Genomic DNA, 14,764 nt, shown 5'->3' with positions numbered 1-14,764 from the left:
ATTTTTACACCCAAGCATATGAAAAACAGTATTTTTCGTCCGTGCAGTGGCGGAATCAGAAGCCTGAATTGCGTATGGTTTTAGCTTGAGCTGTGGTGTTGTGCTAATTTTGCTTGACTCCAAGTCCAGCATTTTTAATCAACTGCGACTAAGGTAATTAAATGGCATTTTAGTAAGAACCCGTTTGCAATCATATGATGGTTCACCGTGGAGAGATCATATTCCTTCTCGGCGTGTATATAGAGGAGTCTATAAATAATTATGAAACGTATGAACCAATTTTCACATGGTAGTCCCCATGAGGTAAAAATTGGGGATTGTTTTATATGAAGGCTATACATTATGGACCCATATGAACCGATATTGACCAATTTTTGTAGATGGTCATTTTATATGGGCTATACTTACAAGTGGTCCGATATGGCCCATTTGCAATGTTATCATACCTATGTTACATCAATAACAGCTACTTGTATCAAGTTTCAAGTCGATAGCTTGTTACGTTCGGAAGTTAACGTGATTTCAACAGACGGAGGACGGACATCAATTCAGAATTTCACCACGATCCAGACTATATATATTCAAAACAAAGTGAACTCTCTATTTCACTAAAGCCAATTTAACTTTATTTTAGTTCATGGAATTATTATGTTTGGAGAAATTTTCCTTTACTCTAATAATTTTTTGCGTACGTTAGTTAAATTATCTAAAAAGCGGGAAAAAATTATACACAAATTAAGGATAAATATTTTCTAAATTCGTATTTCTCACAACATAGTTCATTATTTCTTTAAATTTGTAAATTTTACTACAAATGCGTTCATCATGAACTTCGTATGTCACTAAAGACATTCTTGCAATTTTGAACTCCAATTTTTTCCTTCAAACTACAAAATTTTCTTTAACAAGTGAAAAAACTTAATTATGTCTAATAAATTTTCTTGAATTTGTTGAAAATTAAAGTAAATTTTTAAAGTAGTTTCATCCATTTTGTTCTATGCTTGTGTAGTTCAGCTGGTAGCCAGATCAAGGAACTCTGCGACAAGGAGGGGGTGTGTCCAGAGTGATCTGGTAGTGAGACGGGTAGGCTTAGCTAGGCAAGCAAAAAGGTGACGAGTGTCATGTGGCCCTTGATTACATATGGGACACACGTCAGCTACGCTGCTATCAATCACTGATAAGTATCAATTGAGGCGGCTGCACTTGCCTGATCTTAGTTGGGCCAAAACTACCCTTGTCTGCCGTGGGAGGTCTCTCTCCTCCGGTGCAATGGGCGGCGGTCGGACTCCGAGAACAGGATTAACCTTGTAGCTTCTCACCGCTTCAGCTACAGTATCCTCATGAATCCTGTTCAGACCTGTCTGGTATGCTGTCTGATCTAGAGGCTCTCTTTTGTAACGCTGGATTTCTGGCTCTAGAAGGTGAAGATCAACCCTTACATTCCTGGGTGGAGATTGTCTATCCACAAGATGGTGATTCGGATGACAACTTCGATGGCAACCCAAGAGGTACTGCTTTGACAACATGTAGTTGTGTCAACGCACTGGGATGATCTTGGTCTCCGCATAAAGGTGATCCAGGGGTGTACTGCGGAGACATCCTGTTGCGGTTCTAAGGGCAGCGTTCTGACAGGTCTGTATGTTATTCCACTGCGTATCGCTCGTTTGAGGTGTCCACACTGGCGCTGCATAGTTTACCACTGACCGGCCAATTGCCTTATATGTAGTTGACAAGGTTTCTTTGTCCGCACCCCAAGTGCTGCCGGCAAGCGAATTGAGGACCTTGTTTCTACCGCGGAGCTTATCACAAATTGCAGTGGTATGGGCGGACGACTTATAAAGGCTGTCGAATGTGACCCCGAGAATCTTGGGGTAATTTGTTGTCGGAATTGCTTCGCCATCTTCTCTGACATTCAACTGCCTGCGTACTTCCGCCGTCCATGTAGTGAATAGTGTGGCTGAGGATTTGGTGGGAGATATCCTCAAATTTCTCGCAGTGAAATAACTGGTAAGATCAGCGAGGTAGACATTTAATCGATCGCAAATGTCATCAACAATGGGCCCGGATGCCATGATTGTGCAATCGTCCGCATAAGACACAATCTCGACGCCGTCAGGAGAGGGTGGAATCGAGGACAGGTAGAGGTTAAACAGTGCCGGAGATATCACCCCACCCTGGGGAACTCCTTGTTTAACTCTACGGGGTTTTGACTTCTTGTCCCTGAATTCCACGTACGACTGGCGTCCACACTTATAATTCAGAACCCAACGCTTCGCCCCTGCCGGTAGGGACGTGTTCTCGATGGTTGACCGTATCGAACGCTTTCGATAGGTCAAGCGCCACGAGGACCGTCCTATGATACGGCTTGGGCTGGTTAAGTCCCCTTTTGATATGTGTCGAAATGGCATGTAAGGCCGCCGTCGTACTGTGTACCTTACGGAATCCATGTTGATGGTGGGCAGCTGGAAAATTCTCTACAAGGCTGGGGAGGAGTAGTGCCTCAAGTGTCTGGGCTACTGGCGAGAGAAGGGTTATCGGTCTGTACGATTCACCTTTACTCGAATCTTTGCCTGGCTTCAGTAGTGGAATCACTCTTCCCATCTTCCAGACAGTAGTGGAATCACTCTTCCCATCTTCCAGACATCGGGTATAATGAGTGATTCCAAGGACAAATTGAGGAGTCTGGTCAGGTACTCAACTCCGAGTGTTCCCAGATGCTTCAGCATTAGCATTGAAATTCCGTCGGGGTCCAGCGCCTTAGATGGTTTCGCGCTGTTGATGACATTGGTAACTTGGTGGGTTCACTATTTTTTCAGTGTATACTGTATGGGGTCTGAAACAAAACAGAATCAAAAATACGATAACAAAGATTCCTCTAATTTTATGAAATGATCAAATTGCATATGGTCCAGCGGATCAATTGAACCAAAAAATAAATTAATAATTTTGTGGACCGATGTTTGCCCGATCGGACCAAAATTACAACGATGTTCTATTCTCTATACTATCTCACAATATCCGCCTTTTAATGGTATTCTTCAAATACTAGTTCCATCATCGTATACTGGACTTCACTCAACGTGTACTCATACAATGTGTTATCATTTTGTTATAACTAAAAATTAAAAAAATTAAATTTTCCACTCTTATTTACACATTAAGCTGAGTACTATGTTCAGTTTTCAAGATCCAATTCCTTAGGTTAGGTTAGGTTAGGTTAGGTTAGGTTAGGTTAGGTTAGGTTAGGTTAGGTTAGGTTAGGTTAGGTGGCAGCCCGATGTATCAGGCTCACTTAGACTATTCAGTCCATTGTGATACCACATTGGTGAACTTCTCTCTTATCACTGAGTGCTGCCCGATTCCATATTAAGCTCAATGACAAGGGACCTCTTTTTTATAGCCGAGTCCGAACGGCGTTCCACATTGCAGTGAAACCACTTTGAGAAGTTTTGAAACCCTTAGAAATGTCACCAGCATTACTGAGGTGGGATAATCCACCGCTGAAAAACTTTTTGGTGTTCGGTCGAAGCAGGAATCGAACCCACGACCTTGTGTATGCAAGGCGGGCATGCTAACCATTGCACCACGGTGGCTCCCAGATCCAATTCCTTAGATCTTTTCCTTTCATTATTTCACAAGACTTTATAAAAATATAATCGTCTTCATATAGATTTTTTTTTTACTTTTAATTTATTGTTTTGGTGAAAAATACGAACATAGTACTCACCTTTAATCTATACTGATTAAAAACTACAATCTCGGTAGTTGGTAGTATTTACTCATACTTTTCACACTGCTTCGCAGAAATGATGAATTCGTCAGCTCTTTTATACCGACAATTGGCCAAAAGCATTTAAAAGTTCATTTTAAGAAAATGAAATGCCAAAGGATGGTAACAAATTAAAAAACTCATTGTTTTAACGGATATGAGAAATCACTGACCAGAAATTAGCATTTTTGCAATTCTACTTAGTTGGAGTATTTCTATCAATGTTCGAAAAGATACTAAGACAGTGACCTTAGAATTTGGCAAACAGTTTTAGAGCAAAAAAAAAAAAAACAAAAAAGGAAAAATCAGGATACAATGCAAAAAATATGACAATGTTGGCGTAGAATAGAAACTTAACGCCAACTTCATAATTATCCATACTTTCGTAGTTCTCATCGCCATTGGTCCACCCCATTCCATTTCCATCCTGGCTCCTTGGCTAATTGGATTGTATTTCAATCCTTTTTTAGCCACTAAGACACACGTAATTATGTTTATGATATTTTTCTGGTGAGGATTTATTGTTATGCTGTACTTGTAGCACCATAAAGTCAAGTCATTCCTTAAGTATGGCATTCCGGGTAAAGGTTCACATTTGCTGTGGGTAAATGACAATGTCCTGATAATGGAGATTAGTTGTGATTGTTTGAGGTGGAAAGTAGAAAACTAAGATACCTACAGGATAGTTAACAGTAAACAGGCAATATTTTATGTGGAGACTTTTTTTATTAAAAAGTTTCCACTTGTTATTTATAAATTTAAATGTATACAATTTTGCAAAAGTCGACGTTTTGGTTTATAAGAAAGAATTAAAATCGGGAGACAATGTGATAAACTTTATAGTGCCCACCAAATATGGTGTCATACCGATTCATTATCATTTAGTAGGCTCCTCCTTACTTGGTTGCTTCCATTATTTTGTTCATCCTATTTACTAACTTTTGCCTTTGAAGATTTAACTTTAAACTTATGCAAGATGTTAAATCTTTACACTTTTTCTTTTCTTTCGAGGATCATTTACACACCAATTTAATTTTCCTGCTTCAGCAAATTCTCACTTTCTTTTTCCGTCTCGTATATTTCATAGTCGCTTGCAAAACGAAAGAAAATAAAGTTGTAAAATCCATTCATGCAACAGGTCACAAATCATACAACCCCAAAAGATAATGGTTTTGTACTCACATGGCATAGCAGTGTTGAGTCCCAGACATCATCATCGTCCTCATCACCATCAAAAATGACGTTGTTATAATGCGCCAGGAACCATGGAAACAATAATGACAAAGCACATTGGGTATAATACTTAAAAAAAAATTGTTTGAAAACGATACAGTTAAAAACAAGTAAGGAAAGTCTACAGTCGGGCGGGGTCAACTATATTATACCCTGCACCATTTTGTAGATCTAAATTTTCGATACCATATCACATCCGTCAAATGTGTTGGGGGCTATATATAAAGGTTTGTCCCAAATACATACATTTAAATATCACTCGATCTGGACAGAATTTGATTTTTGTCGAAATCAGAAAAACATATATATGGGAGCTATATCTAAATCTGAACCGATTTCAACCAAATTTGGCACACATAGCTACAATGCTAATTCTACTCCCTGTGCTAATTTTCAACTAAATCGGAGTTAAAAATTGGCCTCTGTGGTCATATGAGTGCAAATCGGGCGAATGCCATATATGGGAGATATATCTAAATCTTAACCGATTTCAACCAAATTTGGCACGCATAGCTACAATGCTAATTCTACTTCCTGTCCTAATATTCAACTAAATTGGAGCAAAAAATTGACCTCTGTTGTCATATGAGTGTAAATCGGGCGAAAGCTATATATGGGAGCTATATCTAAATCTGAACCGATTTCAACCAAATTTGGCACGCATAGCTACAATGCTAATTCTACTCCCTGTGCAAAATTTCAATTAAATCCGAGTAAAAGATTGGCCACTGTGATCATATGAGTGTAAATCGGGCGAACGATATATATGGGAGCTATATCTAAATCTGAACCGATTTCAATAAAATTTGGTACACTACTAATTGTACTCCTAGTGCAAAATTTCAACCAAATTGGGGTAAAACTCTGGCTTCTGGGACCGTATTAGTCCATATCGGGCGAAAGATATATATGGGAGCAATATCTAAATCTGAACCGATTTTAATAAAATTTGGCACACTTGACTATAGTACTAATTGTTCTTCGTGTGCAATATTTTAAGCAAATTAGGGTATAACTCTTGCTTCTGGGGCCATATAAGTCCATATCGGGCGAAATATAAATATGGGAGCTATATCTAAATCTGAACCGATTTCTTCCAAAATCAATAGGGTTCTATTCTGAGGCAAAACACGTACTTGTGCCAAACTTGAAGTCGATTGGACTAAAACTGCGACCAAGACTTTGTTTACAAAAATGTGTTCACGGACAGACGGAAATGACTATATCGACTCAGGACCCCACCCTGAGCATTTTTGCCAAAGACTCCATGTGTCTATCTCGTCTCCTTCTGGGTGTTGCAAACATATGCACTAACTTATAATACCCTGTTCGGCAGTGTGGTGCAGGGTATAAAAAAATCAATACAACATTTTTATTTTTTCCGTAAATAAAATAATTTTTAGTCGACTTTGTTAATCAAAATTTTAATTTTTTATTTTTTTATTTTTGCGGTAAATAGAAATTTTTAGCAAATTTCGTTAATATTACTGGCCTTTAAATAGATCTCCTTAGTTGTATGCGTTATTTATGGGATGATGCCTATGACAATATTTGTATGTTGGTGAGTATAAGATGATGATCCAGCGGATAGTGTGAATGGTCCGTGATTCCCATATTTTTGTTCACTTTTTAATTAATTCTCTTTCTAGGAATATAGTTTTTGTAAACGTTGCTCCAGCTTCCTTTTAAAATTATATTTGTAAATGATGTCGTAACATAACGTCTGAAAATATGCAAAGTAAATTTCCCAAACAGGGTAAATCGTGTTCTCCCCTGAACTGTTAATTTCAAGCCTTGTTTTGCGATGAAATGGGCTTGGTTTATCTATATCTAATTAAAACAAAACAAAAAGACATAAAATGTTCCTAAATTAGTCCACTTATATTATGTTTTTTAATTGTAAAAGTTTAAACTTTTTTTTTATAAATTAGTGATCAGTTTTTGTTGCGAATGACACGCGAATGAAACGCTCATCTGTAACACTACTATACTAGCTTATTTTCCTATGAACTATAGATCCGAAAAACTCAATGTTTGAACTGAAATATATTACTAAACCTAAGTTTAGACTTATTTTTCTGTAAACATTTTTGTACAATTTTTAAAATGAGTTTAGTCGATTTTTTGTGACTGAAATGAATTATTGTAAATGAAAAATCCATGAAGTACTTTGAAACAATTTTTAAGATTAATCGAGCATACCTCCAAATAAACTTATCATACTTCAAAATTTTAACTTCTGTTTTTTTTACTTCCAAATCTTCCCCTATCTCTGCGTTGCAAATCTAAATTTAAATGATTTGCACCATTTTACGAATTCTTACTATGTTTTTAACCTATTTGAAGCAAAAAAAGTTAAAATTACCCATTAAAAGTATGAAAAAAACAAGTTATAAAAAAATTGAATTAAAAGAACTTCCTGGGTAGTTAAAATAAAGAACGTCATTAGGAGTGCATCTTCTGGAAGTGCTTTTAAAGTTGTGCCTTTTGAAGAATTTCCATTTTTTTTGCTGGGTCCTAGTGCTTCCACAATTCTCCTAGTGCTTCCCCCACAAACTGTTATACAGTCCACACATTCTACTCCAGGAATTGGTGTCCACTAGTTTCTCTAACAACAGTTGTCGTCACCAATCCCCCCATAACCCCAACTTAAAATAAAGGGTGATTCTTTTGAGGTTAGGATTTTCATGCATTAGTATTTGACAGATCACGTGGGATTTCAGACATGGTGTCAAAGAGAAAGATGCTCAGTATGCTTTGACATTTCATCATGAATAGACTTACTAACGAGCAACGCTTGCAAATCATTGAATTTTATTACCAAAATCAGTGGCAGAAAATCCGCTTTTTTATCGACAAATTTTGTTCAGCGATGAGGCTCATTTCTGGTTGAATGGCTACGTAAATAAGCAAAATTGCCGCATTTGGAGTGAAGAGCAACCAGAAGCCGTTCAAGAACTGCCCATGCATCCCGAAAAATGCACTGTTTGGTGTGGTTTGTACGCTGGTGGAATCATTGGACCGTATTTTTTCAAAGATGCTGTTGGACGCAACGTTACGGTGAATGGCGATCGCTATCGTTCGATGCTAACAAACTTTTTGTTGCCAAAAATGGAAGAACTGAACTTGGTTGACATATGGTTTCAACAAGATGGCGCTACATGCCACACAGCTCGCGATTCTATGGCCATTTTGAGGGAAAACTTCGGAGAACAATTCATCTCAAGAAATGGACCGGTAAGTTGGCCACCAAGATCATGCGATTTGACGCCTTTAGACTATTTTTTGTGGGGCTACGTCAAGTCTAAAGTCTACAGAAATAAGCCAGCAACTATTCCAGCTTTGGAAGACAACATTTCAGAAGAAATTCGGGCTATTCCGGCCGAAATGCTCGAAAAAGTTGCCCAAAATTGGACTTTCCGAATGGACCACCTAAGACGCAGCCGCGGTCAACATTTAAATGAAATTATCTTCAAAAAGTAAATGTCATGGACCAATCTAACGTTTCAAATAAAGAACCGATGAGATTTTGCAAATTTTATGCGTTTTTTTTTTAAAAAAAGTTATCAAGCTCTTAACAAATCACCCTTTAATACCAAAGAACTCAGTGGTGGAGTGGAAAATCTGAAAAACTCAGCGGTGGAACAATAAATTCGAAGAATTTTTGAGAATATATCCCAATAGAAGGTTTCATTTTACACTTTTTTTATTGCTAGAGATGGTATAGCGGCTAGTCAAGTATTCAAATGTATGTCAAATTCCTCAAATGGGACTGTGGAATGTTATTTTTGGTAGCATATCTATATCAAATTCGGAAAAGACAATTTCATCCCTTCATTCTTTCCGCCATCTTCCCAATATTTAAAGTTGTTTATGATTGTAGAGTTGCTCTATACCCTAAACTCTTGGCATCTATTTTAGGGAAGGCTTACCATGATGTAAAACCTTAGCGTTACCGTTGAAAAAAGTTATTCGTAAAACATGATAAAATAAGAACTAAATGCCCTTGTAAAATTATTTTTCTTTTGTTTGTTAATTAATAAGTGATTTTATACTTTTTTAAAATTATATATAAATTTTAATAAAATGTACACATAATAAAAATTTCATTGAAAACCTGCACTTAAAATTGACTGTTCAGGAGATTCACTTAAAGTGGGAGTGAACATTTTCGTTGCATACTTTCAGGCAATACATGTTTCGCTTCGAAACCCCATGGAATCGGAAGGGAAAATTGTCCCCATACAAACTATTGGGCGCGTAAATTCGATTCGAATCGTTTTCACATCCGTTATCTTAAGGTCATTTGAGATCAAAGTCTACAAAAATACCTCTGTAAACAATTCTCCGTCCGAGAAAGAAATAAAATTATACAATATATATGCAATTTGTTTTTTTTCATTCTTTGTATTACAGAATGGAAAGTAGTGAGAGTTAATAAGTGTAATTAGCCAACAAAAATAAATATTTGTTTGAGCTAATCGTTATTAATTTATTTTTACATGCTATAAAAGACGGCGTGACAGAAAATTGCAAACGTTTTTCATTTGATCTAAAATTTCGTTTAGGAGGAAAAATTAATTTGTTTGACTCAACTATTATTCTAAGTGATTCTGTAATAAAATAACAAATCCAATGGTACAACAAAAGCAAAAACAAATCATACATATCTGAATGAACATATGAGTAAATTGTAGTAACACCATCATCATCATCATCGTTATCACATTGAGTGTTGGGTGTAAATAAAGAATTCTCTTTCTGGATACCATGTGCACAGAGGATATTCCACAAAATATGCCTGTATGAAATAGAGAAACATGGGGTTTTGGTTTCGATATGAATGCTTGGGCAATTCATGGGCCCATATGCATTGGTGACAGTCTAAAAATTTATTGTAGCAGTGAGTTCATGGTGAAAACATTGAAGTTTATGACTTGTAAACATTGAACCATAGTCATATTCTTGTGAATATATTCGGCTACCATTCATTCATGCATTCCACATGTCCCGCGGCCTGTTTCATTGTTCATAGTTTCAGGTGCAAGAATTTACGCGGTTTTTTCATGTAATAATTGTCACCATCAGTTCGAGGAAAATTGTTTTTGTAATGCCCCTGCCGAAACAAATAAACAATTTAGGCAAATTGTTTTTTCATCAAATAAAATATGTGGCGTTATCAGTACTCAATGGACCATAAAAGTTCCGAATTGTAAATCACCGAAAATATAACATTTCAAAGAAGTGCCGACAAAATGTGATGTAGATAAATAAATGTATTCAGTTTGTTAGGTGTTTTTTTTTTTTTTGTATAAGCTGTCATCATAAATGACTAACCAATATATTGGCCAACGATAGCATTGAATTAGAAACAAAAGTAGGGTTACGTCCAAAAATTGCGAAGGATATCTTGTGTCCATTTTGAAGAAGATTTTATCTTTAATTTAAATTATTTGGTATTAATTCCGAGGCAAAAACAAGAGTAAGGAATTGCACCACGAATACGTTAAAGAAGCAGTTTACTTTTAAACTTATATATTCGATAATAGCTTAAGAAGTGGACCTCAGTTCAACGGAATTTTATTTTATGTAAAAATAACAAATTAAAAGTCGAATCAAAATATGAAATGTTTTTCGACTTTTGCTCAAGTATCGGAGAAATTGGTCTTCTGGTGTCAAAATGACACCATGCGTTGTCAAAACAAAAATCAGCGTTTGTGACCTATAAACGTAATGGTTACAAATTTATAAAAAAAAAAAAAACAAGTAAGGAAAGTCTAAAGTCGGGCGGAGCCGACTATATTATACCCTGCAACACATTGTAGATCTAAATTCTCGATACCATATCACATCCGTTAAATGTGCTCGGGGCTATATATAAAGGTTTGTCCCAAATACACACATTTAAATATCACTCGATCTGGACAAAATTTGTTGGACTTCCAAAAAACTGTAGGCTTAAAATTTCAGTCTAATCCCCCCTAATATGGAAAACATTTAAATCCGAAGCAATTTTTAGGCAACTTTGCAAAAGTATATTTATGATTTATCGGTCAATAGCTATGTATTACAAGTATATTATATATTATATATACTTTAGTTTTCGACTTAGCAGCGGCGATTTTACAAGGAAAATTTGGGTATTTTGGCCATTTTTGCCGAAATAAGAAACACATATATATGGGAGCTATATCTAAATCTGAACCGATTTCAACCAAATTTGCTATGCATAGTTACAATATTATTTCTACTCTCTGTGCAAAATTTCACCTAAATCGGATTACAACTTTGACCTCTGTTGTCATATGAGTGACATGCATAGCTACAATATTAATTCTACTCCCTGTGCAAAATATAAAGCAAATTAGGGAAAAAATTCTGGCTTTTGGGGCCTTATAAGTGCATATCGGGCGAAAGATATATATGGGAGCTATATCTAAATCTGAACCGATTTAAACCAAATTCGGCACACTTTACGACACTATAAATTGCACTTCTTGTGAAAAATTTAAAGTAAATCAGGCTGAAATTCTGAATTCTGGGCCCTATTAGTATCGGGCAAAATATATATGGGAGCTATATCTAAAACTTAACCGATTTCTTCCAAAATCAATAGGGTTCTATCCTGACCCAAAATACATACTTGTGCCAAATTTGAAGTCGATTGGACTTAAATTGCGACCTAGACTTTGATTACAAAAATGTGTTCACAGACAGACGGACATGGATAGATCGACTCAGGGGCCGACCCTGAACAATATTGCCAAAGACACAATATGTCTATCTCGTCTCCTTCTGGGTGCTGCAAATATATGCACTAACTTTTAATACCCTGTTCCACAGGGTATTATAAGTTACCGTGACTCGAACCTGAATTGTCTGCTCAATACGCGTTAATACTCGCCTTAGCACCACCGACGAAGTTGCCATAAGAACCTCTAAACAATATTTTAAGACTTTTCATGGCCAAAGACAAATAAAAGCCATTCATGAAATTGTGAACGCCCGTGGATGAGATCGTGAATATTCCGTTTTGATTTTTCGTGAACGTTTCCGTCTCATTTTGTTACCGTCCTTTCACGATTTTGGAACGTTGTTTCCGGAACACCAATTGAACCACAAATTTTATTCGATTTGCTTGAAATTTGATCATTCTTTCGGTCGATTCTAAAATGTAATTTTACAAATTTATTTTGAACCGATTGTATAGAGAGATGGGTATGTTCCATCAACTCAAAAAGAAAGGTTTGCTTGGATCCAAAGATTTTTCACCTTTCCTTAATGATTTTGGTATTGACATCATTAAAATAAAAAATATTTTTTTTTATCGATGTTTCGTTCTTTTTTGGCGATATATTAAAAAATCTACTCGTGTACCAATAAAAAATGGGTTTCCACAAAAAACTTTAAATCAAGGTGTTTTTATTTTAAATCTAAAAGTTCAATGTATAAATTAATTTAAAGACGATTTCTATAAATCAAAATTGTTTTTCTTTGATTTAAGGATAGCCATTTAACTTTATCGGATGCGTGTCCTAATATAATATAGGTTGCATAATCTTTCATATTAGGTCAATATTTTTTGTAGTGAATATACTTGTTTTTTGTTTTATCTCCTTGCGTATCGTTAATTTAAGAAAAGGATTTTTTACAAAAAAAAAAATATTTTATAGGATTTATGTACTTAAATATTCACCGAAATTTTTATCCAAAGATTTAAGATACATGATCCTTCCTTACAAAATTGATGTTGTGCAGGATACATAAACAAGATACACTTTTTTTTTTTTAATAAAAGTTACACCTTGATCTATCCGATTAAATTCCCACATTTATTCCACGTCTAAAAAATTGCAAAACTAAAATTTTCTAATAATGAAATCAACTCTTTTCCGAGCTAAACTTAAAAGTAATGAGTTCTGTGGAAGATATGTCAACCATGAATCGCAAATGCTGAGATTTGCAGATTCTTTACCAGAAGGAGAAAATCATAAACTTAATGAGGTGAATGGTCATAAAAACTTTACCAACTAAATCGTCATAAGCATCAACCTCAAGAAGCATGAATAACACACTAAGGGAGCTTATTTAAAGAAATAACAGTAGTAAGGAGAAGGTAAAGATGATTCACCTTCATGGAAATGGTGAGGGTGGTGAATGTTGGGCATGTGAATACAAAAATCTTTGTAAACACAGATTAGCCATTTGGGACGTCTATTTTTGCCACTATTTTTTTTAATTTAAAATTAAAAATCCAGAAGTTCTCTTTTCGTGATGATGTGGCTTCTTTGCACGTGGTTGATATTATGCAAAGTTAAATTGCATTTTGTTGCAGACATTTTTGCCACCTGTTCTTAGATGATGGAGAATTTCTGACTTTAATGCTTAGGGAATAAGATTACAAAATGTTTTTTTTTATATTAAATAAAAGCAATGGAAGCTTTAAGGTCAAATGAAAAAAATATAAATTTAATTTTTTTTCTACATACTACGTTTATATTGTTATTTATCTTTCTTTAGTATCAAACGCCATTTGTGACGCCATCTCCATTCAGTTATTTCTAATTAGGACGTGACATTATTGTAATCCTTAAGACTCTGTAAACTTATTGGAAAGACATTTAGTCTTTAATTAATTGAGTAATATGCTAATTTTCTCCTTCTGATTTACCATCTAAAGCTAAAGGTTCATTACTTATTATGAACTTGGATAATTGATTTAGTTACATTTAGCGCGTAAAGTAATGGAATTACAAATAGCTTTAATCTTAGACAACAGTTGCTTATTATAAATTTAAGGTTGATTGCATTCAATAAGAGTTTGACTTGGATCTAAAATGTTAGCATTCACTTACAGTTTTTTACAGAGATTTCAAGTAGAAAAAATGGGCACCAACCGCCTGCATTTTATTCATGATTGGGAGATGATCACTTACGTGGGTTTAGTTTTATTTTGATAGTACAGCAGGGTTGTCCTCTTCTCACATTGTCCAATTTGGATCCGGATCGAATGAAAAAAGTTCTTCTATGAAAATTCAGAAATCAAATATAATTATAAACCCATATGAACTAATTTTAACACGATTGCTAGAGGACATACACTAACATCGTGTACCAAATATCTCCTCCAAGAGGTTCAAGAAGTCAAATATGGGGATCGGTTTAGATAGGGGCTATATACAATTAAGGACCGATATAAACCAATTATGTCATGGTTGTTAGAGGGCATATACTTACATCACGGACCAAATTCCAACCGGATCGAATGATGTTTACTGTCACAAGAGGCTTCTCCGGGAGGAATAAAAACTTCATGCATCCTCTGTTCTGACCCAGATCCATAGGGAATATCTTCTGGGCTTCCATTAGCTCATAAATGTCTTTCCATCATAATAAACGTACACGCAAATTCTAATCAATTTTCTGTTACCAGGACTCTTGATTCAGCAGTAATATCATCTTATGGTCTGATTATAACATTCTTTCCATCATTGAGCCATTGGTCTATATTGAAGGCTCTGGAAATGGACCCTATCCAGAGCTGTATCTGCATTTTCTTTTAATTGAATTGATTTATTGAATTATATGCCAATACAACAAGATAATTATCTTAAATATTACAGTATTGGAATTACAATGTTATCATAATCTCTATGTTATTGATATGTGGATTAAAATTAATTATAAATGAAAAACAAACAAACTTGATAAACATTTAATTTTTAAATAAAATAACATTTGAACTAATACAATTGCAAATAT

General features: G+C 35.3%; 1 protein-coding gene across 4 annotated transcripts in view; it reads left to right on the top strand.

Annotated features, from left to right (window-relative positions):
• Positions 1-14,764, top strand: part of AstA (allatostatin A) — a 73,708-nt gene that overhangs the window by 42,015 nt on the left and 16,929 nt on the right. Inside the window, exon 1 of one of the 4 annotated variants that reach the window (XM_075294403.1) lies at positions 6,475-6,563. The exons of the other annotated variants lie outside the window; for them this stretch is intronic. Within the exon in view, the coding sequence (XP_075150518.1) occupies positions 6,519-6,563 (45 nt within the window). The 5' untranslated portion in view covers positions 6,475-6,518. Of the gene's footprint in view, positions 1-6,474; positions 6,564-14,764 lie in introns of those variants that run through there. 4 annotated transcript variants of the gene reach the window in all.

This window comes from Haematobia irritans, chromosome 1, assembly GCF_050003625.1.
Source record: "Haematobia irritans isolate KBUSLIRL chromosome 1, ASM5000362v1, whole genome shotgun sequence".
NCBI classification, from domain to species: domain Eukaryota; kingdom Metazoa; phylum Arthropoda; class Insecta; order Diptera; family Muscidae; genus Haematobia; species Haematobia irritans.
This window is presented reverse-complemented; position numbering and strand designations above follow the sequence as displayed.